The sequence below is a fragment of the Triticum urartu genome, chromosome 6 (assembly GCF_003073215.2).
Source record: "Triticum urartu cultivar G1812 chromosome 6, Tu2.1, whole genome shotgun sequence".
Lineage (NCBI taxonomy): Eukaryota > Viridiplantae > Streptophyta > Magnoliopsida > Poales > Poaceae > Triticum > Triticum urartu.
In genome coordinates this window covers 483192036-483218349 of record NC_053027.1, presented here as the reverse complement: position 1 = coordinate 483218349, position 26314 = coordinate 483192036, and the positions used below count along the sequence as shown (strand labels likewise).

The 26314-nt window shown below is 50.2% G+C and overlaps 1 protein-coding gene across 1 annotated transcript; it reads right to left on the bottom strand.

Moving 5' to 3' along the window:
* Positions 1-11982: 11982 nt before the first annotated feature.
* On the bottom strand, positions 11983-12966 carry LOC125512457 (BAG family molecular chaperone regulator 5, mitochondrial). The gene has a single exon (XM_048677549.1). It carries the CDS (start codon positions 12735-12737, stop codon positions 12147-12149), a length of 591 nt encoding a protein of 196 aa, XP_048533506.1. The 5' UTR covers positions 12738-12966; the 3' UTR covers positions 11983-12146.
* Positions 12967-26314: the final 13348 nt, after the last annotated feature.

Below are 26314 nucleotides of genomic sequence, written 5' to 3'. Positions count from 1 at the left end.
TCTCCTTGTCAGGAGAACCTTGGCCGAACTATGTCCGGCTAGAAGGGGATGCGGACGACGAAGAAATTCACTACCCACCCACCACCCACTTAGTAGCCACTGTCGGTGATTTAACCGACATGCTCGATTTCGACTCCAAAGACATCGACGGCATGGACGACGATGCAGGAGAGGAACAGGAACCAGTGCCCATAGAGCGCTGGACAACCACTTCATCACATGACATATACATGGTGGATACACCTAAAGAAGGCAATGGCGACAAGACAGCGGAGGATGACCCCTCCAACAAGCAAACAAAGCGCCGGCGTAGGCGCCGCCCCAAATCCCGCCTCGGCAAAAACAGCGCAAGAGAAAATAACACTCCAGTCGACTCCAGAGGAAATGACGACCACATTGACCTGGCGGTAGAGCACGATGAAACTGCAAACGATGAACATAGTACGGATCTGATGTCCAAACACGACAACGCCACGGATAAACCTCATCAACCCCACTCTGGGGAGGAAAACATTCCGGACGAAGATGCACACATCATCCTGGAAAGGCACTTGGAACAAGAGAACCTCCGCAGCAGGCTTATTGGCACAGCGAGGAGTCTGAAGAAGCAGAAGCAAAGGCTTAAGGCCGCACAAAATACGCTCAACAGCAGGTGGAACAAAGTGCTCGACAACAAAGAAAAGTATGGTGGCAGTTACCACACAAAGAACTATCCAAAGCGCAAGCTATTACCTGAATTCGACGATGAGGCCTTAGAGCCCACACAACCAAAAAATAAAACGGCTAACCGGCCGGATCAACCACCTTGTGGGCACGATAGAGCGGCTAACAAAGCCGCACATAAGTCAACACACGATCTACGTGAGGACTTGCACCAAAAATCCAGTATGACCAGATCCATCTATGGATCTAGGAAGCGCGCTCCGGCACAAAACCAAAATCGAATACTACAACCGTCCGAACGCCATGATACATCCAAATACAGGGGTGCCGCACACCCCCTATGTTTCACCGATGAGGTGCTGGACCACGAATTTCCAGAAGGATTCAAACCGGTGAACATAGAGGCGTACGACGGGACCATAGACCCTGGGGTCTAGATTGAGGACTTTATCCTCCATATCCATATGGCTCGCGGAGACGATCTCCACGGCATCAAGTAATTGCCCCTCAAGCTTAAAGGACTAGCTCGGCACAGGCTGGAAAGCCTCCCCGAAAACTCAATTAGAAGTTGGGAGGAGCTCGAGGATGCTTTTCGGGCTAATTTTCAAGGGACCTATGTTCGACCTTCGGATGCAGACGATTTAAGTCATATAATTCAACAGCCCAGAGAGTCAGCCCAAAAGCTTTGGAATAGGTTTCTCACTAAGAAGAACCAAATCGTCGACTGTCCGGACGCCGAAGCCTTAGCAGCTTTCAAGCACAGCGTCCGAGATGAATGGCTCGCCAGACACCTCGGCCAAGAAAAACTGAGAACAATGGCAGCCCTGACAAGCCTCATGACCCGCTTTTGCGTGGGTGAAGATAGCTGGTTAGCCCGCAGTAGCACTAGCGACCCAAGCACATCCGAAGTCAGGGATGGCAATGGAAAACCACGACGCAGTAAAAGCAAGCGTCGAAATAAAGAAGACAACCCAGATAATACAGCGGTAAACGCTGGATTCAGGGGCTCTCAACCAGGTCAGCAGAAAAAGCCTTTCAAAGGCAGCAGAGATGGACCGTCCAGCCTAAACAAGATTCTAGACAAACTATGTCAGATTCATGGCACCCCCGATAAACCTGCAAATCACACCCACAGAGAATGCTGGGTCTTCGAGTAGGCCGGTAGGCTAAACGCCAAACACAAGGGGAGGGAGACACCAAGCGAAGACGAGGACAAACCTCGCCAGCAAAGCACTGGAGAATAGAAAAAATTCCCACCATAGGTTAAAACAGTAAACATGATCCACGTGACAAAGAGGAGAAGCAAACATGCACTCCGAGACATACGCATCGTAGAGCCTGTCACCCCTAAGTTCAAACCCTGGTTGGCCTGCCCGATCACTTTTGATCGCAGGGATCACCCGACAAGCATTCGACATGAAGGATTGGCCGCCTTGGTGTTAGACCCAATAATAAACGGATACCATATCACACGAGTCCTAATGGACGGAGGCAGTGGTATAAATCTGATATATCAGGACACAGTCCGCAAAATGGGGATAGACCTGACAAAAATCAGCCATAGTAATACTACCTTCAAGGGAGTAATACCAGGCCCAGAGGCCCGCTCCACGGGCTCTCTAATACTAGAGGTTGTATTTGGTTCACCCGACAACTACCGAAGTGAGAAGTTAGACTTCGACATTGCTCCATTCCGAAGCGGCTATCAAGCACTACGTGGAAGAACAACTTTTGCTCGTTTTAATGCGGTACCACATTACGCTTCTCTTAAGCTTAAGATGCCTGGTCCACATGGCACCATCACAGTTAGTGGAGATATTGGGCGTTCTCTATGCGTAGAAGAACGTGCGGCGGCTTTAACAGCCGAGCACTAGCCGGCCTCACCAACCAGAATAAATGACAGGTCGTCAAGACCGCGGACACGGTTCGGCGAGTCCGGCGCATCGATATACCTGAGATTGGTTTGATGGTTAAACCTTCATAGACGGTACCAGGGGCTTCCCGCGTGTAATCAGGGCTAGTTCGGCTCAACTTGACTTATCTTGAATTTTAATGGTTTATCGAGAATAACCAATTTTTTGGCACGACAACTTTTACCTAAGTTCTTCTCTTCTACAGATGACAATCGTGAGGCACCCATCCAGGACACGGCACAATGGAGACACAGGCGCAGACGTGCAGCAGGGACCCGCTCAAAGATTTCTTTTCAGATTAAGACCACCCTGCGTAAACCTTTTTTACTGTCTCTTGTTGTTCACATCCTCCGGATACTCAATACAACCGAGAAGGATGTTGACGTTATTGGCACTTCACCACGTCAGAATATTGCACGTACTTGGACACTCGGGGTTTATTATTAAGGGCATTGGTCAACCCGATATATGTTATAAAGACCGGATACCTTAGGGAGTGTTCGGCGTCGCGAGTTTGGCCTTATATGCATCAGCTCTGAATCATGTCTTTGGTCAAATATTGGGTTTGCCCGGCTCCCGTGTTTTGCTACCTTACGTTCCGCTCTATCAGCTGAGGCGGAACCAGGAGAACTACTGTGATTGTGCCCTGGTTCATCCAGATGAGCACCTCAGTAGAGAAAGCCGAAAACTGACTGTCATGATAAAGCGCGAGACTGGTCAACCACTCGATGACTTAGCGGAATCTTCGGGATTCCTCCGCATTAACGAAGGGCCGTTTCCAGGTCATGTACGTACGCGCACCGTATTCGGGCGAGCACGGAGGTACCAGGGGCTATATAGTAGTCCCACCGTCAAACTCCTATGGCTAAGTGAAAGTGTTAAAGCAATATAGTACGATTGCCTCGTTCGCTGCGCTACCACCTCCTTAATGGACCAAGACGTTGGATCAAGTGTGAATACAGGTTTTTTGCGAACACCCCCACATTATATGCGTGGGGGTTGAAGCCGGCGACTGCAAACTTTCAGGTTATATACATATATACATAAACGGCCGCACATGAGGCATCATAATACTTTCAGGCAAAAGTATAAACACAACCTTTATAATTCAATAACACATTATTTTTACAATAGGAATGCATGTCACTCGAACATAATATTCTTCGAGCACTGAGCCTCTATTGAACGAGCGCCTTCAAGGACTTCTTCAAAGTAGTGCTCGGCAGCTACTCGGCCTACGACCGAACTCTGGGTTGCAATAGCGGTGGCCTCCATCTCTGCCAGTATGTCTTGACACGGGCAAGTGCCATACGCGCACCCTCTATGCACGCCGACCTCTTCATAGCGTCGATGTGCAGCACAGCACCAAGGAACTGTTGCACTAAACTAAAATAACTATTTGGCCTTGGCCCTTCCAGCCACAGATGATCCACAACAGACCTCATGGAAAGCCCGGACAACCTATGGAGCTCGGTCCACTCGGCCATTCACTCATTCAACAGTAGCGGACGCACTGGAACATGGAACTGTGACCAGAACAACTTTTCCACTTCATGATCTTTTTGATCCTTGAAGTACTTGCTCGCATCAGCAGCACTTGCTGCCAAATCCACGTATGCGTCTGCAGAACTCCATAGTTGATCAAGAGGGGCATACTTCGGATCTCCAAACTTCGTCCACAACAAAAAGGGCTTCCCAGCCGCGATATCTCCAGCTTGACGCAGCTCCTCCCTCGCCGCTCTGATTTTGGAGCGGGCTTCCTTGGATGCTACCATGGCCTTCTCCAGGTCCGTCGCCTTTGCTCGGCTTTCTTTTTCAAGAAGCTGGTAACGGTCGGCGGCATCTTTCAACTCATAGGCCATCTTGGCTATTTTTTCCTTGCTTTGGCAATGCGCAGCCTGTTCGGCCCTCAGCTCTTCGACTGCCTTTAGAGCGGCCGCATCACTATTCCTGGCTTGTTCCTTGGCTCGGGCAAGTTCCGCCCGAAGGGTCTACACGGCGGCAGCTCCATCTGCAGTCACAACATATTAAAGATACTGGCATCATGCTCCTCTTACTATGTGTTGATCACCGGAGAAATCACATACCCTTTGCCTCGTCGAGCCGCTTGTTGACAAGCACGATGTCGGCATCTGCCGCATCAAATTGCCGCTTCAGCTCAGCAAACTCATCAGTCCGGCTAGCCACCGGACCTTCAGCCACCTGCACATGAAGACGGCCTGATTATTACCTGGGACTATGATCCTCTGTTTGCCGCCGTTCTCGACGGCAACTAGAGTCTCAAGGGCTACTATCTGCATAGGGCACACCTAACGTGTGCGGTACTGTAAAAAACATACACTATTTCACGTACCTCAAAGCCTTTCAACAGACTCATAAAAGCTTCGTGCAACCCGCTTTCGGCGGATGAAATCCTCTCAATCACTGTACCCATTAGTGTATGATGCGCTTCTGAGATGGCCGCTTGCTCCAGAAGATCCTTCAGTGCATCCGATCACACACCGGACTGTTCCGGACTCTTTCTGTTGCTCTCTTTAGGAGCCGAATACTAAGGACTTCGGGTGGCCGAAGGATTACCCTCTGGCCTTGACGGATCAGGAGAAACCCTCCGCGACGACACTTCAGGGTCGTCCGCCTCATGAGGCGGGGTGGCATGGGGGGGTGTTTCGGTCTCCATCATCTCTGGAAGAAGATCCCTCGAAGACGAACTCTGTCGAGAAGGGCTACGATCCGAACTACAAAGATATATGCTTCGATTATTGTCTTCAGAAGTAATGTAGGATATTTTTACTATTAAGTACTTTTTGTTTACTTACAGCTCGGTAGAGGGCTGATCCCCTTGCAGGCACTGTGCGGCAAGAGTACCCTCCGAGGCAGGACCCTCTGGCGAAGATTTCTTCCACCGTTTGGAAACCTTTGTTTCCAGGTCTTCAGAGGTGGTCCTCTTCCTTCCTTCGGGAGAGGGAATTTCAGATTCTTCTCCCTGGTTATCCTCCTTCGCGGAGGCGCTAATTCCGCCGGTTTGGATGAATAATGAGTGAGGCCTGCTTTCAGCCTCTTTATTCCCCCCTTTATCTTCCCCTGAGGGCGCCTGATAAGGCGCCGGCTCGAGCATTCTAGCTAGTACTGGATTTGCTGAGCCTTCGGGAAGGGGGGCCGAACACCTGATCATCTTCGCCTTTGTTGCCCAGTCCTGGTCAAAGACCGACCTTTTAGAATGATGTTGTGATGAATAAAAAAACAACATGTTTGGCCACGGGATTACTTACTTGGGTATCTGGACGTTTGCAGCTCAGACCCGCATCCTCGGTGGTGTCCGGACACCTTATTTGTGGTCCGAAGAATAATTTGTACATCTCTTCGAGCGTCATGCCGAGGAAGTGCTGAATAGTTCACGGTCCTTCCAGGTTGAACTCCCACATACGGAGGGGTCGACGTTTGCAAGGCGGGACTCGACGAACTAGCATGACTTGCATTACCGTGGCCAGGCTGACATCTCTCTCAAGGAGATCTCGGATGCAACTCTGCAATATCGGCACATCATTTACTGGCCCCCAGTCTAGCCCCTTGTTGATCCATGACGTCAGTTGTGGTGGTGGGGGGGCGAGCGAGAGGCAGGGGCGGCTACCCACTTGGTACTCCGGGGAGCTGTGATATAAAACCACTCCCGTTGCCATAAATCGGACACCTCTGGGAACGAACCCTCTGGCCATGGAACATCAGCACTTTTGCTTATTACGGCACCTCCGCACTCTGCATGTCGCCCCTCGATTATATTCAGCTTCACATTGAAAGTCTTGAGCCACAGGCCGAAGTGTGGGGTAATGCGGAGGAAGGCCTCACACATGACGATGAACGACAAGATGTGAAGGAGGGAATCAGGGGTAAAGTCATGGAAATCCAACCCATAATCGAACATGAGCCCCCTAACAAAGGGATCCAGAGCGAGGCCTAGCCCTCGGAGGAAGTGAGAGATGAATACAACGCTCTCGCCGGGTTCGGGAGTGGGGATGACCTGCCCTCAAGCATGCAGCCTGTGCGAGATTTCGAGGTTCAAATACCTGGCCTCTCTTAGCTTCTTGATGTCTTCCTCTATGACAGAGGAAGGCATCCACCGACCTTGAAGGTTGGATCCGGACATGGTTGAAGGTCCGAAGCACCTGACCTGAGCCTTGGGTGTTGGAACTCAAGGCGGGGGAAGGATTCGATTGAGTACGAGAGGGAAAAAAGGACAGGCATTGGCCTCTTTATAAAGAGGGTGAATATCAAGCGTCCTCCTCGTGGCCGTTTGGGACTTGCCTAAAATTGAGGAGTCATACCAACGGGCACGATTGGGTTACACACCCGTATTGATGAGAATCTCGTAATAAGGGGGACACGATATCTGCTTTGACAAGACGTGTCCAGAAAACTGCCTCGCGATATGCGCAGTGCTGGTTGAGAAAAATGGTTCGAATAATGATCGGGCCGTGGTATGATGTCATGCTATCAAATGTGTCAGCAGATTAGATTTGTGGAAATATTATTCTCTCTACGGTGGTATGTGGAACTTGTTTTGCAGAGCTGGACACTATCCTTGTGTTCAAAATCTTCTATGGAGTATTCGGAGGAGGAACCCGCCTTGCAATGCCGAAGACAAATCTGCACGCCGGACTCATCGTCATTGAAGCCTGGTTCAGGGGCTACTGAGGGAGTCCTGGATTAGGGGGTCTCCGGACAGCCGGACTATATCCTTTGGCCGGACTGTTGGACTATGAAGATACAAGATTCAAGACTTCGTCCCGTGTCCGGATGGGACTCTCCTTGGCGTGGAAGGCAAGCTTGGAAATACAGATATGTAGATCTCCTCCCTTGTAACCGACTCTGTGTAACCCTAGCCCCCTCTGGTGTCTATATATACCGGAGTGTTTAGTCTCTAGGACAAAAACAATCATACCATAGGCTAGCTTCTAGGGTTTAGCCTCTACGATCTCGTGGTAGATCAACTCTTGTAATACTCATATCATCAAGATCAATCAAGCAGGACGTAGGGTATTACCTCCATCGAGAGGGCCCGAACCTGGGTAAACATCTTGACCCCCTACCCGAGATCCGCCAGTTTTGACACCGACAATCATCTTATAATGCTACCGCCGTACTAAGCAAAATAAGATGCATAAAAGATAAACATCACATGCAATCAAAATATGTGACATGATATGGCCATCATCATCTTGTGCCTTTGATCTCCATCTCCAAAGCGCTGTCATGATCTCCATCATCACCGGCTTGACACCTTGATCTTCATCGTAGTGTCGTTGTCGTGTCGCCAACTATTGCTTCTACGAATATCGCTACCGCTTAGTGATAAAGTAAAGCAATTGCATGGCGATTGCATTTAATACAATAAAGTGACAACCATAATGCTCCTGCCAGTTGCTGATAACTTTTACAAAACATGATCATCTCATACAACAACGTATATCTCATCACGTCTTGACCATATCACATCACAGCATGCCCTGCAAAAACAAGTTAGACGTCCTCTACTTTGTTGTTGCAAGTTTTACGTGGCTGCTACGGGCTTCTAGCAAGAACCGTTCTTACCTACGCATCAAAACCACAATGATTTTTCGTCAAGTGTGTTGTTTTAACCTTCAACAAGGACCGGCCATAGTCAAATTCGATTCAACTAAAGTTGGAGGAACAGACACCCGCCAGCCACATGTGTGCGAAGCACGGCGGTAGAACCAGTCTCATGAACGCGGTCATGTAATGTCGGTCTGGGCCGCTTCATCCAACAATACCGCTGAATCAAAGTATGACATGCTGGTAAGCAGTATGACTATTATCGCCCACAACTCATTGTGTTCTACTCGTGCATATCATCTACGCATAGACCTGGCTCGGATGCCACTGTTGGGGAACGTAGCATGCAATTTCAAAAAAAATTCCTACGATCACGCAAGATCTATCTAGGAGATGCATAGCAATGAGAGGGGAAGAGTGTGTCCATGTACCTTCATAGACCGAAAGCGGAAGCGTTAGGTTAACGCGGTTGATGTAGTGGAACGTCTTCACGATCCAACCAATCCAAGTACCGAACATACGACACCTCCGTGTTCAGCACACGTTCTGCTCGATGACGTCCCTCGAACTCTTGATCCAGTAGAGGGTCGAGGGAGAGTTCTGTCAGCACGATAGCGTGGTGACGGTGATGGTGATGTGATCCGCGCAGGGCTTCGCCTAAGCACTACGACAATATGACCGGAGGAGTAAACTATGGAGGGGGGCACCGCACATGGCTAAGAAACAATTGTTGTGTCTTTGGGGTGCCCCCACCCCCGTATATAAAGGAGGGGAGGAGGAGGAGGCCGGCCAGGGGCACGCGCCATGGGGGGGATCCTACTAGGAGTAGGATTCGGCCCCCCTTTTTTCCTTTCTTTCTTCGGAGGGAATATGAAGGAGAGGGAGAGGGAAAGGGAAGCGGGGCCGCGCCCCCTCCTCCTTGTCTTATTCGAACTCCCTAGGAGCCACCCCTCGTGGGCTTCCCTCTCTCTCCCTTAGGCCCGTGCTGGCCCGACACTTCCCCTGGGGGTTCCGGTAACCCCTCGGTACTCCGGAAAAATACCCGAATCACTCGGAACCATTCCGATGTCCGAATACTACCTTCCAATATATGAATCTTTACCTCTCGACCATTTCGAGACTCCCCATCATTTTCGTGATCTCATTTGGGACTCCAAACAAACTTCGGTCACCAAAACACATAACTCATAATACAAATTGTCATCGAATGTTAAGCGTGCGGACCCTATGGGTTCAAGAACTATGTAGACATGATCGAGACACATCTCCTGTCAATGACTAATAGCGGAACCTGGATGCTCATATTGGTTCCTACATATTATTCGAAGATCTTTATCGGTCAAACCGCATAACAACATACTTTATTCCCTTTGTCATCGGTATGTTACTTGCCCGAGATTCGATCATCGGTATCATCATACCTAGTTCAATCTCGTTATCGGCAAGTCTCTTTACTCGTTCCGTAATGCATCATCCCGCAACTAACTCATTAGTCACATTGCTTGCAAGGCTTATAGTGATGTGCATTACCGAGAGGGCCCAGAGATACCTCTCCGATACACGGAGTGACAAATCCTAATCTCGATCTATGCTAACTCAACAAACACCTTCGGAGAGACCTGTAGAGCATCTTTATAATCACCCAGTTACGTTGTGACATTTGATAGCACAGAGGTGTTCCTCTGTTATTCGGGAGTTGCATAATCTCATAGTCAGAGGAATATGTATAAGTCATAAAGAAAGTAATAGTAATAAAACTAAACGATCATTATGCTAAGCTAACGGATGGGTCTTGTTCATCACATCATTCTCTAATGATGTGATCCCGTTCAACAAATGACAACACATGTCTATGGTTAGGAAACTTAACCATCTTTGATTAACGAGCTAGTCAAGTAGAGGCATACTAGGGACACTCTGTTTTGTCTATGTATTCACACATGTACTAATTTCCGGTTAATACAATTCTAGCATGAATAATAAACATTCATCATGATATAAGGAAATATAAATAACAACTTTATTATTGCCTCTAGGGCATATTTCCTTCATCATGGTATAGTCTCACATAAGCATTACGTCCACGATAAGTAGACCGTTAATCCAACTTCATCTACTACTATTACTCCACCCCAAGACCGTTATCCAGCATGCAACTCAAAGTGTTAAGTTTATAAGAAACAAAGTAACACAATAAGTAAGATGACAAAATATAGACTGAAGAAAACCTAGCAATAAGATTGACCCCATCATTTTATCCTTTGTAGTAACAACACAATACGTGTCTTCGTCCTTTCTGTCCCTGGACAAGATCACCGCAAGATTGAACCCATTACTATGCACCACTCCTCTAAAGAACTACTCTTTTACATTGGCCAGAGAAGACTCATAGATCGGAAAGCATACATAGCTATAAAATTGCACAGCAAAGAAACTTATTTTCATTGTGTATATATAAAGCATGTTTCGAGAGAGTCCTACGATATGACAGATCCTACGAAATCATGTGATCCAAGACCAGGTAGAATCCATGTAGGGTCACGATCCAAATTGTTGAATCCTATACAAAACTGCAGAATGCTGACTCTGCTATGGACTATGTGCGATTCCTCTAATTTCTTATATGAGCAGTTTATTTTGTTGTAGCAGAATAATACAATGTATGTGACCGCAATGAAGATGAAGCTAACAATGGATCCAACGAGGATAACAAATATGATCATATTTTTACAAGAAAACTTCCAATCTATTCATCAACTGTCAAGGTAGTACAAAGAACACCAGAAGTAAAATTACATCCAGGTTCGTATACCACATAGCGACGACTACAAGCACTGGAGCGAGCCAAAGACGCGTCACCGTTATCGCCCCTCCCTCATCGGAACCGAGCAAACATTATTGTAGTAGATACTCCGAAAGTTGTCGTGATAAGGCCCAATAGGACCCGCGCACCAGAAAAACAACCGCCGTTGATGAAGAAAAGTGTAGATTGGAAGGATCTAGCATGCAGACACATGTAAGTAGAGAACGAAGACGGGGTCCAAGCGGATCCACTGAAAACAGACGCCGACCTGATCCATGAGATCCGTCGGAGACCCACCTCCACACGCCCTCGTCGATGCTAAAAGCTCCCCCTGAATGGGGGCTAAGCAGGGAGGATCTTATTCCATCTTCAAAAAGCTGCCATCGCCTCGTCTTCCTGAGCATGAGACAAGCCTAACAAAACTTAAAAAAAAACCCGCCTACAAACGAAGCCCTCCCGTCAGCAAAGGTCGAGATTCACCGCGCCATCATGGTCCAAGAACTATAGGAGACGAGGCGGACATTAGCAGTGCCGGCGTGAGGCGAGGAAACCCTAGCGGCTTGGTCAGAGGAGGCTAGGGGCACGGAGTCGTAACAATATGAATTGACCAACGTGGATAAAATGAGCTGAGGGGTAAGTTTTCGGTGAACTGCCAACGCAAAGCCAGAATTTGTCTCAGCTACATAAACCGGCGAGATACGATTTTGCATTGCGAAGCCTTCCTGATTTTCTGAACCGAACCAATTTCCCTTTTGACATTCATACAAAACACAAGGCCAAACCAATGAGTCTAGCTCCATTCAGCTACATTCATCCTTTGATTCCTTTGCACGCATTATTTTTGTTTGTTTGCCAACATTTTGGCAGGGCAGCATCAAACCAACCAGATCCAGAAAATGAGAGTTTATGGACCTATGATCCATATCGAATTTTGGATAAAATAGAATAGATAGAGAGAACATAAAACCACAAGAACAGTGCAACAGAATGGTACAATGTCAAACAAAATCCCCAGCTCAAATGCAACCAGGCACAGGCACCAGCAAAGTAGAGTATATATATGTATATCACTGTAGGTATTCGTTCCATGTTCATATATCATCACTGTACCACTTGGTATACTACGATGGTAAGCATCCACGAAATACACGTACGTATTTATACGCGGTATACTACGATCTCACAGTCGCGGAAGCGCGCTAAAGTACCCCGAAAAACCTGCCCCAGCCACTCCTCCTCGCCTCCTCCTCAGCGGCCGCTGCCGGCGGCGGCGGCGGCGCAGCCGGCGCCTCTCCGACGCCCCAGATCCCCTCGAGAACCTGGGCCAGGCTCGCCGGGACGCCGTAGGTGTCGGCCTCGGGCGCGGCGAGCACGGAGTCGAACACCTCCTGGAGGCCGACGACGCGGCGGCTGACGGCGCGCCGCGCCTCCCGCACGGCCGGGTCGTGGCCCGGGACGGCGTCGAGGCGGAGCAGCACGGCCATGAGCGCCTCCGAGAAGCGCGCGCGCTCGCGGTCGTCGCCGCGGACGGCGTCCACGGTCTCCTGCCGCCGGAGCAGCCGCTCGAGCCGCGTCGCCTCGGCGTCGGCGGCGCGCACGGCCGCCACGTGCCTCCGGACCCGGCGGCTGCGGAACGCCGCCTGGATCCTGGCGGCCGCCGCGTCCTGAGGCGTGGTGACGGGGATCCGGACGGTTCTGGCGGGCTTGCGCGCGGCGGGGCTGGGGCCGGGGCCGGGGTCGCCGGCGGCGAAGAAGAACTGCGAGGCGGAGCTGTAGCGGTAGGAGCCCATGGCGGCCGCCCTGGGTCAGTAGAGCGAGGTGAGGTCCAGTGTGCTACGGAGGACAATTTCGTGGGATCTGTGGGTGCCGGGCGTCGCACAGACCCGCGGTCCGGTCCACGCCTGCGGCGTGTTTCTTTGGGGGCAGGGCGTGTTTTCCTCGTCTCTTTTTCGGTGGAGATGGTGCTAATCCCAGTCCCGTGGCTTTTGCCGCACCACTCTAGCTCGAATTCGATACATATGCTTTTTGCTCGGTGGATATACATTGTCTTGCGCAGTGTGGCTGCAGACGGGGGCCACCGAGAGACCCCGGCAGAGTGACACAACCCAACGGCCCGACGCACCGAAAGGTGGAAAACCCCAACAGCGGCCGGAAAGGGCACCCGAGAAGTATCCGGAAACGTGATCCGCAGCCCCACATGCAACAGAATCAGCCTCGCCCGCCACCAGCGATGTCCGCCGAGCGCGCTTGCTTGGCCGGGCGCTCGCAAAGCATAGGCAAATCCTCAATGCCAACTTCACTGTGCGATCTTAAACGAACGTTCATTTTATTCGGATTCTGTCCGTTTGGATAGAAATTTAGGATCGTATTCGGACATGTTCTGAAATGAGGTGGTCGTGCGCCTAGCGCGCGGCCGCATCCATTTGCCCATCCTGTCCGCGTCTATTTAAAAAAAGAGCAATATTTCAAATGTCAAGCGCTAGCTCACGGTCCCAATTCATCACGCCGGCAATAAAGTCAGCGGCCTACACGTCCATCGCCAGGGGCCGGCAACACAGCCAGCCTCCAAAATGAATAGTTGTCCTCGCCGGCAACATAGCCGGCATCCAAAATGAATGTTTTCTCGCCGGCACACTGCCAGCGGCCCAGCGGGCGGGCGACACCCATGCCAGCCTCCAAAAAGAACGGCCACGCCGAACGGACGACCTAGTTCAGGCCTTCGGCGTCGAGCATCTCCTTCTGCCTGGCCTCGAACCAGGCCCTCGTCTTGTCGCTCATCTTCGACAAATCCACGCTCATGATTGCAAGGGCCACCTCCTTCGCTTTGGTGGCGGCATTGGTGGCCTCGATGTCGAGCTGCCTCTGCCTGGCCTTGACGTTGTCGGTCTTGATGTCGAGCTGCCTTTGTCGGGCGGCCTCTTCCATGTCGAGCTGCCTTTGCCGGGCCGCCTCCTCCATGTCGATCTTCCTCTTTTTGGCCGCCTCCTCCATCTTAAGCTTCTTTCTTTGAAGGTTTAGGTATTGCTTCATTTGCTCGTCCTTGCTTTGCCGCTTCTTCTGGTCCCTCACATCCTTTTGAGACATCATGCCATGCAAAGTGTCATGCAATGCCATGGATGAGGCATCACGTATGTCATCAACCTTGGAGTTGGTCTTTCCCCTCGGCCTCTTCAACGCCTCGCCATCTCCACCTCCAGCGAACTTGGCCGTCTTCAGTCCTCTCTTCCTTTGTAGTTCACGGTATTGGTCCTTGAACTTAGGGCAATTGTTGATGAGCGTCCAACAATGCGTAAGAGTGAATGACTTGTCATTGTGCCGGGCCTTGAATGCCTCCAAAGATTGAAATGCCTACAACACATGATCAACAAGAAGTGAACATACAAACATATACAAGGCCGTAGCAAGGAAAGGGCTAGGAAGAGGAGAGCATACCGTGTCCCCAACGCCGAGACCACTCACGGGCCGTGCTTGAACGCTCTCAAATGCGGCTTGATACTTGTTGAACTCTTGTTGGATGAACAACCATCTCTTTTGAATTGAGCCGATGCCACGATTGCTTGTAATTTGGTAGGACTCGAACATCTTCCTTTCATTGAATGTTTTGTGGACTCTCCTCCAAAAAACAAGCCCTTTTGTTGTGCGCCGGTCCTCGGATCTTGGCTAATCTCCATCCAAGCTTGGCAAATCAACTTGTCCTCATCTTGTGTGTATGAACCCGTGCGAATGCTCTTCCTCTTCTTTTGTGCTTCCGCTCTTTGGGTGAGCTCGTCGATGGACAATGGTTCGCCACTAATATCAACGTCATTGCCTTCTTCTTCATCACCATCACCTTCGACATAGATGTCATCGTCTTCATGCCACGAGTCACCATGGTCGTAGTCAGCACGGTCGTCGACCTCTTCATCGGGAACGTACTGGGCACGACCATCCTGACTTTGGGTCTCCTCGGGGTCGTAGGCACGGCCATGCCCACCCTCGAAGATCACGTCCTCCATGTGCTGGTTGTAGAAGGGGTCGTTGACCGTTGGCGTTGGGGTTGGCATTCCGTCAAACAAGACGCGGGGGGCCGACATGGTGGCCGTGAACGGTGCTCGTGCCTGCTTTCTTTGCATCTCGACGGACGGCCGACCGCCGCTGCTAGACCCAGGCGTGACGTTGAGGTCGATGATAGCCGCGGGACGCGGTGTCGACGGCGCGAACAAGCCCACATCCGGCGACCCCGAGAAACGGTATTGCAGCCGAGGAGAGCTCACCACGCCGTAGCTCTATGTATTCTCCCACCGACAGGCGGGCCAGGGGAGTACAAGTGCGCGTGTCCCGCCCGTCCGCGCGCTGTTTGTTTCACCCCAAAACCGGCACAAACTTGGGCCGGGGATGGGTCGAAAGCGGAAAAAAGTCCGTTTGCGCCCGCGCGCTGGGCCGTCTCGTTTGTCCCTTTTACCCCAAACGGACGGGGGCGGACAGGATAGGGTCACGCGGTGGAGTTGACCTAAGAGCAACCTTAATGGGACGAGCCATTTCGTCCGCCGCCGTCCGTTTGGGTCGGCGCGGATACAAAAGGTGGCCCAACGCGTCGATCCAAATGGACGCGGGTTCGTTTTTCGTCCGCGGACGATCCATTCTTGGTCCATTTTTGAGTCGGATTTGCGTCGGCGCGGACACGCGACGGACGTGTGCACGCTTGCCTTCTTCTCTCCCCGGGCCCGCTGGTCGGTGGCACATTGGCCTCCCCCCTCACCCCTAGCCAACAACAACCCTCGCTAGCCTCCTTCGTCGCCGACGCCGCCGCCCATTTTTGCCGGCGACTCTGCCAGCTGCCGCCGCCTCCACATCCGCCCAGCAACGCCGCCCACTCCCTGTCGCTCGCCACTGCCTTCTTGCTGCCGAGGAGCAAACTGCTTCCCACCGCCACCCCCACACCACACAGCCGTTAGCGATCAAGAAGCCACCTCGCCGCCCCAGCCAGATCCGACCGGCACGCTCGTCGGACACCGGCCCACTCGTCAGACGTCGGTAGGGCAACTAGATGGTCCGTGCGTGCCGCGACTCCCTTCGCCGGCCGTCTCCTTCTTAGACGCCCGCAAGCCGTTCGACAGTTTGCCAAGGTACGAAATGGACTTCGCCGATGAGTTATTTTTCCATAATTTCCTTTGCGACTCCGACGATTCATTGTCCCACGAGGAGGAGATATTAGCTACCGTATTGGTCCATTACCACCTCAACAACCAGCGGCCATTGTTCCGTGGCTCCATTCCGGGCCATCTTCCGGCATTGAATCACAACCGAGAGAGCGGGCATTTCCTTCTTTGGAAGGACTACTTTGATACAACAAAACCGTTGTTCAAACATAAAAAATTCTGCCGCCGTTTCCGTATGAGTAGGCATCTTTTCAACCGTATTAGAGAGGGGGTGGTTGGCTATGATGACTATTTCGAGTGCAAAGAGGATGCCGTCGGCAAGATTGGTTTCTCCTCCTATCAGAAATGCACTGCCGCCATCCGAATGCTTGCATACAGAGTGCCCGGTGATCTTATTGACGAGTACGTCCGTATGAGCGAGTCTACATGCCTAGAGTCCCTGTATAAGTTCTGTAAGGCTGTTATTGATGTGTTTGGCCTGAGTACTTGAGAGAGCCGACAGCTGAAGATACAGCCCGTTTGTTGGAGATGAATGCAAGAAGGGGCTTCCCAGGGATGCTTGGCAGCATAGACTGCATGCACTGGGAGTGGAAGAACTGTCCTTCTGCTTGGCAAGGGCAGTATAAGGGCCATGTCAGGGTTTGCACTGTCATACTAGAGGTCGTGGCGTCTCAAGATCAAGATCTCTAGATCTGGCACTCTTTATTTGGCATGGCTGGATCACACAATGATATCAACGTGCTTTAGCGCTCGCCGATGTTTGCTAGGCTTGCCGAAGGCAACAACCCACCGGTGAACTTTACCGTCAACGGAACTACGACAAAGGATACTATATGGGTGATGGTATCTATCCTTAGTGGACCACTATTGTCAAGACAATACCCAACCCTGTCGGAGGGAAGAGGAAAAGATTTGCCCAAGAGCAAGAGAATGCTATGAAGGATGTCAAGCTTGCCTTTAGTATTTTGCAATCTCGATGGGGCATCGTTCGGTATCCTGCTAATACTTGGATGAAAGTGCAACTATCCCTGGGTGGTTTTGGTAATTCCTAACAACATATAGCTCATTGAGCTAATGCTATTCCAAGATAAATATTTCAGGAAAGCTCAATGTTTGGCATGGCATGGATTAGAAAGTGGACCCTTCAAAATGCTGAGGACAAAGGATTGGCTCAAGCTCAAAGCATAAGACTCTACATTTTCTATTTTAGTGATCCAAGATCACATTAAGTCTATAGGAAAAGCCAATACTATTAAGAAGGGATGAGGTGTTGCTTAATGAGAATCTTGCTCAAAATGCTTAGTGGTATGCTCCAAAACCCTCCACTACTTTCTCACTTCCACATATGTCCTAAACCAAATAGTCCAACTCGACCCCACCAAAGTTTCTCATCCGGAGCCACCGAGTTCAGTTGACATAGCCACTGCCAGAAACCCTAATCAATTCGGTCTCACCAATAGGGATCTCGGTCTCACCGAGATGGGGTTGCAAACTCTCTGTTTCCCTTCGTAACGTTTCGGTCTAACCGAGATGAGCGATCTATCCCACCGAGATTGCAATGCAAACTCTCTGTTTCCTTTTCGTAACGTTTCGGTCCAACCGAAAGAGCGAATCGGTCCCACTGAGTTTGCCAGACCAACTCTCTGTTTGGCTATTACCAAAATCGGTCTCACCGAGTTTGTGTAGTCGGTCTCACCGAGATTATGTTATGCCCTAACCCTAATGGCATCGGTCCCACCGAGTTGACTTGTCAGTACCACCAAGAATCCTAACATTCACATTTTGAACTAAGTGGGTCCCACTGAGTTTAATGATTCAGTCCCACCGAGTTTGGTGATTTGTGTGTAACAGTTAGATTTTGTGTGGAGGCTATATATACCCCTCCACCCACTCTTCATTCGTGGAGAGAGCCATCAGAATATGCCTACACTTCCAACACACATTCTCTGGGAGAGAACCACCTACACTTGTGTTGAGGTCAAGATATTCCATTCCAACCACATAAATCTTGATCTCTAGCCTTCCCTAAGTTGCTTTCCACTCAGATCTTCTTTCTACCAAATCCAATCCTATGAGAGAGATTTGAGTGTTGGGGAGACTATCATTTGAAGCACAAGAGCAAGGAGTTCATCATCAACACACCATTTGTTACTTCTTGGAGAGTGGTGTCTCCTAGATTGGCTAGGTGTCACTTGGGAGCCTCCGACAAGATTGTGGAGTTGAACCGATGAGTTTGTAGGGTCAAGGAGATCGTCTACTTCGTGAAGATCTACCCTAGTGAGGCAAGTCCTTCGTGGGCGACGACCATGGTGGGATAGACAGGGTTGCTTCTTCGTGGACCCTTCGTGGTGGAGCCCTCTGTGGACTCGCGCGACCGTTACTGAGGGAGTCCTGGATTAGGGGGTGTTCGGGTAGCCGGACTATACCTTCATCCGGACTCCTGGACTATGAAGATACAAGATTGAAGACTTCGTCCCGTGTCCGGATGGGACTTTCCTTGGCGTGGAAGGCAAGCTTGGCGATGCGGATATTCAAGATCTCCTACCATTGTAACCGACTCTGTGTAACCCTAACCCTATCCGGTGTCTATATAAACCGGAGGGTTGTAGTCCGTAGGCAATCAACTCCATACACAACAATCATACCATAGGCTAGCTTCTAGGGTTTAGCCTCCTTGATCTCGTGGTAGATCTACTCTTGTACTACCCATATCATCAATATTAATCAAGCAGGAGTAGGGTATTACCTCCATCGAGAGGGCCCGAACCTGGGTAAAACAAAGTGTCCCCTGTCTCCTGTTACCATCCGGCCTAGACGCACAGTTCGGGACCCCCTACCCGAGATCCGCCGGTTTTGACACCGACATTGGTGCTTTCATTGAGAGTTCCTCTGTGCCGTCACAATCAGGAAGGATGCCTTCTCCCGTCTTTAAAGACGGCGCCTTTGCTATGGGAGACTTGGCTGTCGGCCAAACCCTCTGGCTAGGTGGTTTCCTCATGACCGCCTGTTCGGCTGTTGCGCCGACGGTGACCTCTCGGGTCATCAAAAGCAACCTACACGTCAGCTTGGAGCTCGTCGAGCAGCTAGATCCAATGGAGCTCTCTTCCGTAAACGAGCTCTTGGATCGCATCGCCGCCCTGGGGGTCGCTATGGATTACGACCAGGTTGGGCTTAAACCCGATCTAAGAGAAATTAACTCTCCCCAAGTCACCCACGATGTTGCCGTGGTAGAGGCGCAGTGCGGCGATCCTTCATCTATTTTAAGGACTAGCTACGTCCGAATTCCCGACCCCTACAAGCCGGATACCCGCGGAGAGGAGGATGTAACTCAAGACCTGAGCTTAGGATCAGGCAACGGGATAGATTCATTGGACAACATCCAAGAGTCCGAACTTCAGAGTTCGGAAACTCTCCGGCCTCCGAATCTTGGATTGGGTGAGGTTTCAGGTTCAACGACACCCGCCCACCCGAACATAAGCGATCTCTCCCAAATTAGGCAGAGGCCCGAGGAAACAGTACATCATTACTGGGCCAGATTCCTCCTGGTTATGAACAAGATAAAGAATTGCCGCGAGGGAGACGCAATCTCAATTTTCTGCAGTAATTGCACGGACGAGGGAATCCTTAACGCCGTAAGTCGTCGTGATATTACACGCTTCGCTGACTTGGCGTCCATAGTACAAAAATATTGTGTGATGGAAAGCGCCTGGAAAACCGAAATAAAATTTTGGGATAATCCGGCCTTGAATAGTAACCCCGTCCGAACTAAGAGGGTGCATCATCATAGGACACCTGGGATAAACACCAAAAAGCCAAAACCCTCTACAGGGCATGGAACCGTACTGGAAAGGTGGCTTGATGGACCCTGTAGAATTCACAGTACAGAGGACGCCACACCAACTCACAGCCTCAGAGCATGTTGGATACTCCGGCAGGTGGCCAAAATTGGCGAGGTCCTCTTAATCCTGGAGGCCGCAGAAAGCCAGCTCGAGGACACCAGTACCGTTCTCACAGTCTTCGAGACTTTCGCATCAAACAATGTGCGAAAAAGAACACTCCGCAGCCTCGCCAAAGTCTATCAAGTTGCAACAATAAATCCATGGAGCGACACTGCTATTACCTTCAACGCAAGTGATGAACCTAAATTCCGAACAGCCCGAGCACCAGCCGCATTGGTCCTCAGTCCCATAGTGGACGGCTTTCGCCTCACCAAGGTGCTCATGGATGGAGGTAGCGGACTGAATCTCATTTATGAGGAAACCCTTCAAAAAATGGAAATAGACTGGAACCGCGTCGAGCGAAGCAGCACAACCTTTAGAGGAATAATCCCCAGTCGGGAAGCGCGCTGCACAGGAAAAATCACACTAGATGTGGTGTTCGGCACGCCGGATAATTACAGGTCCGAAGAAGTCACGTTTCAGGTGGCCCCGTTTAAGAGCGGACATCACGCTTTACTGGGATGGGAAGCATTCACAATCTTCCAAGCAATACCCCATTACGGGTACATGAAGCTTAAGATGCCCGGCCCGAACGGAATTATCACTCTAGCTAGTGATCCGGACGTAGCACTCCGCGCCGAAAACAAGACGGCCGCATTAGCCCTCGAAGCACTATCCGAAGCCTTAGCGGCCGAAGAACTGACTGCGCTGCGCTCCACGGTTAACATGGATGATGTGATACTCGATAAGAGATCCAAATCCACATCCTTCAAGCCAGCTGACGAAATAGTCAAATTCCAGGTCCATCCAACGGACCCCAATAAAACAACTTCCATCGGGGCACGACTGAACCCTGATGTAGACGCCGCACTGCGAGAGTTCCTACGAGAGAACTGGGACATTTTCGCCTGGCACCCTCCAGACATGCCAGGGATCCCACGCAGGCTGGCCGAACACAGCTTAAATATCCTAAAAGGATTCAAACCTGTCAAACAAGCCCTTCGGCGTTTTTCCGAATCCAAGAGACAGGCTATGGGAGAAGAGCTAGCCAAGTTATTGGAGGCCGGATTCATTAGAGACATAAAACATCCGGACTGGCTAGCAAACTTGGTGATGGTACCAAAGAAGGACAAATCCTGGCGCCTATGTGTCGATTTTAAAGACCTTAACAAGGCTTGCCCAAAGGATCCCGTAGAACTCCAGAAGCCCGCGGAGAAATGGGTGAATTGGAAATCCCAGTCCCCTTATTAGATAGGGGACGAGGCACACCCGCTCTCCTTTAGAAGGATTGGGGGTGCTCTCCGCTTGTTTTCTGCCATTATAGGTGGCGAGACCGGCTCGGACCGAGACCATGTATGCCTGAGGGAGGAATCCCTTGGCCTGAAGTGACGCTAACTTGCTATGCGGGATGGTGCAACTCTCCCAGTCCCCGGGTTTGGGACCGGAGGGGCGAGGGGAGGAGCTGCGACAGCTGGTCATGATGGAATGGACCTTTGCTGGAAGCGCTCTGATGATAACTCGCGGAAAGGAGAAGATGTGGTTTGGACCTAAATCCCCATCCCGTTAAATAGGCGACTCGTTTATACGGCTAGGGGTGTGGATGTAAAAACGCCCCGGCCTTTCGCATTTGTTTGAACACGTGGAAGACGACCATTATTGGGCATGGAAGCCGAGGAGCACTACATTACAAAAATCGGACATTATTCCTATAGGTACACAAGATTTGGAGAAGAACCCGCCTTGCAATGCCGAACAATCTGCGCGCCAGACTCGTCATCATTGAAGCCTGGTTCGGGGGCTACTGAGGGAGTCCTTCGTGGGTTGAAGTCTCCATCAATGTGGATGTATGATAGCACCACCTATCGGAACCACGCCAAAAATCTCAGTGTCAACATTGCGTTTGCTCCCTCAAACTCATCCCTTTACCTTCATATGCAATTGTTTTACATTCCGCTGCTATACTCTTAGAATTGCATGTGTAGGTTGATTACTTGTTTGTGCTAAGATGCTAAAATCTGCCAAGAACTAAAATTGGGAAAAGGCTAGATTTTTATTTGGTCTAGTCTAATCACCCCTAGACATACTTCCGATCCTACACTGGAGCACGCAGAAACTGTGGGAGGTGATGACTGCTTGTGTGATCATGCATAATATGATCGTAGAAGACGAGCGCCCGGAACGTCTGTACGATCAAGGCTTTCAGTTTCAGGGTGAGAATGTTGTGCCTGAGCATGGAGTAGCGGCAACGTTTGAACAGTTCACCCAATTTCATGAAGACATGTGTGATTGGAAAACTCACGTGCAACTGCAAAATGATTTGGTTGAGCATATGTGGGCTCATGTTGGCAACCAATAGATGTATCTTCTTTTATTTGTTTGCAAAACTATGTGAAACATTTTTATTTGTATTCAGCTAGTAAAACTATACTATTTTATTATGTAAACTATGTTATTTGACAATATGTTTGAATGCAAATCAATGTAATATTGGGCGGTCAGCCGGCCACGCCGGCACATATGGGTCCGCGTGTTGGGTGCGCTGCCGACCCATATCAAAAACAGGGCGGACACCTGGCGGGCGGCTGACCCAAACGGACAAAAAGCGGATGAAATCACCGTCCGTTTGGGTCACCCCATTGGAGTTGCTCTAAGGTCATGTTCGCCTGACCAGACGGCAGTGGCGTCTTGACGCTGTACCATTCATGAAAGCGTTCTCTTGATTACTCGTGGTATGTTTGGTGTTGGAATCGAAGATCTCGAACGTTTTGGTAGTTTGGGTTGTTCCTTATGGCGTGGGCATCTGGGGTGCAATGTATGGCATCAGAGGCGCTCTCTTCATTGCTTCTTCCTTCGGCTTGGCCAGGTCTTGCATCCCACTTGCCGATTTTTTAGGCACCTGAGGTGGAAGGTACGTTGATCCGGTCAATCTTGGTGTCGTGGTCATGCGGCGTTGGTGCCTACTGTTGATCATAGCATGCTCCAGATGCCTTGCATCTCGTCTCTTTGCCTTCTTGTCTAGAGTTCGAGCTTATAGAGTTTGTGTTGTCTTGTATACCTCTATGTTCTTCTCACACCTAATGTGGTGCTCCATTATTCTCTCTCACCGTTGTTTCTCTTCTACATATCAATGAAATGATACGCAAACTTTGCATATTCACGGGAGGATTACGAAGATTTCCTAGCCAATTAGGAAATTGCGTAACCGTACTTGTTTTGAGAAGAAGCTTATTTGATCCTTGCTAAAATTATTTGCTATGTATGCTGGTTTAGGGCATCTCCAATGCTGACCTCTAAAATAGACAATATATTTGTCCGCAGATAGTGATATGAAAGTCAGTCATACAACCGTATTCGCATATATTTCAAAGCGAATTCGAAGAAACAGGGTGATTTTCATGCAAACATGATGGTTTTCTTTTAAAAAGGATCAAATTCATTACATTTTTGACATATTTCAACCAAATAAAAGCGGACGACACATTTTAAAACCTAGTCTAAATCTTAGCCGGCAATGGAGGCGTGTGTGTTCCACATCCTCTTCCCCATGTCCAGCAAGCTCAAAGGCCGTGAGCTCCAAGAAGTGAAGCTGCGGGAGGGGAAGAATAGGACGTGGAACGCAACCCACATGGGACGCCAGACATGGCCGCAACCCACATGGGACATCAGACATGGCCGTAGCCCACATGGGACACGAGACATGGCCTCGCCCGTGTTCCACCTCCTACTCTTCACTGCTAGAGTCCATCGTGTGGACATCGCCAGATGTGGATAGGTTAGTCTCGTGGCCGCTACGGCCGTGCGTGAACCACGCAAGCAGCATGATCGACTTGGAGCTCGCGACATCTTGCACCTATGTCTCCTTCTGCGTCGATCTTCGCGAATGGGGCGTCCCTCTCTGCCCGCGAGACGCGCAACCTCCATCGCTTGTATCAGATGTCACGGGTGCTGTAGATGGACTTGTACAATGCCACTGCTCATCTAAGAAGCTTGAATCATCCTCCACCATGGTCGCGATGACATTGTCTTTGGCCTGCTCATTTTCGATTTGTCCCTCCATGAGTCGATGCTTGTCCATGAGCTTAAGGTTGTAGCATTGGTCCTCCTACGTCTATCGGAGCACTGACACCAGTGGCATCGGCTGCTCTTTCGCCAATACGACATTGAAGTGCGCATGCGCTTGCTCCAAGGTGAAGCCGGCATGGACCAATGCGGGAGGTGGCACGGACTCATCGTCGGACGCCTCATCCGCTTCGTCATTGTTGTTGGCCGCCGATGAGCTCACCAGCAAGCCAGTCTCTGTTTGCCTCGCACGGGGGGCTGTCAGCCAGCCATAATGCCGATCAGCTCCTGCTTTTGTTTCGTGGGGAGGCTCTCCCACAACTCTTTATAGCTCGTGGTCCTGGCGCATGTGATGGATGCAGGAGGATCGAAGGGGAGGTGGCGCGGTGCTGATTGTGTTGGGCTAGGACACGTATAAATAGGGGGCACCGGGCAGGTCAAGGGGCGGATTGTGTAAATGTGGGCGGCAGGTTTGTCAACCACCGCGCTTGTTTAATGCTGACAGGCGGACGGATGGGAAGCCGGTTTGAATGTGTAGAAAATCATCATGTACCGTCCAGTCAAGTCTCTTTGGCATTGAACAGGTGCAGAGAACGGGACATGGCGCGAACGGCGCTCTCGACGATGTGCTGCTTCAATGATGGCTCCAGCGAATGTCCGAGTCCGCTCTGGCCGGCATGAATGCGGCGCGGGGGAGTGAGGTGCATTTGCGCGGGAGAAGGAAAATGTGTTTGGGTGGGACTGGGGGTGTTGGATGTGTGTGTGGAAATGGTCCTAACACCCACAAAGGCCCCTCAGTTTGCATCTAGTTTGCGGAAAAGCGGACAATCGGACAATTTATTAGACTAATGGGGTACCATGTGAATGAAATATGCCCTAGAGGCAATAATAAAGTTGTTATTTATATTTCCTTATATCACGATAAATGTTTATTATTCATGCTAGAATTGTATTAACCGGAAACTTAGTACATGTGAAAATACATAGACAAACAGAGTGTCCCTAGTATGCCTCTACTAGACTAGCTCGTTAATCAAAGATGGTTAAGTTTCCTAGCCATAGACATGTGTTGTCATTTTATGAACGGGATCACATCACTAGAGAATGATGTGATGGAAAAGACCCATCCGTTAGCTTAGCACTGTGATCGTTTAGTTTATTGCTATTGCTTTCTTCATGACTTATACAAGTTCCTATGACTATGAGATTATGCAACTCCCGTATACCGGAGGAACACTTAGTGTGCTATCAAACGTCACAACATAACTGGGTGATTATAAAGATGCTCTACAGGTGTCTGCAATGGTGTTTGTTGAGTTGGCATAGATCGAGATTAGGATTTGTCACTCCGATTGTCAGAGAGGTATCTCTGGGCCCTCTCGGTAATGCACATCACTATAAGCCTTGCAAGGAATGTGACTAATGAGTTAGTTGCGGGATGATGCACTACGGAACGAGTAAAGAGACTTGCCGGTAACGATATTGAATTAGGTATGATGATACCGACGATAGAATCTCGGGCAAGTAACATACCGATGACAAAGGGAACAACGTATGTTGTTGTGCGGTTTGACCGATAAAGATCTCCGTAGAATATGTAGGAACCAATATGAGCATCCAAGTTCCGATGTTGGTTATTGACCGAAGAAGTGTCTCGATCATGTCTACATAGTTCTCGAACCCGTAGGGTCCGCACGCTTAACGTTCGATGATGATTGGTATTATGAATTTATGTGATTTGATGTACCGAAGGTTGTTCGGAGTCCCGGATGAGATCACGGACATGACGAGGAGTCTCAAAATGGTCGATACATAAAGATTGATATATTGGACCATGTTGTTCGGACACCGGAAGTGTTCCGGAGAGTTTCGGATAAAACTGGAGTGCCGGAGGGTTACCGGACCCCCCGGGAAGTTAATGGGCCACCATGGGCCTTAGAGGAGAGAGGGCCGGCCACGAGGTGGCACGCGCGCACTAGTCCGAATTGGACAAGGGGTGGGGCGGTGCCCCCCTCCTTCCTTCTCTCCCCTTCCTCCTTCCTTCCCCTCCTTGTTGGACTAGGAAAGGGGGAACCTACTCCTAGTAGGAGTAGGATTCCCCCCTTTGGGCGCGCTCCTTGTGGTCGACCGTCCCCCTCCTCCCCTTCTTTATATACGGTAGAGGAGGGCACCCGATAGGCACACAAGTTGATTTCTTAGCCATGTGCGGTGCCCCCTCCACATTTTTCCACC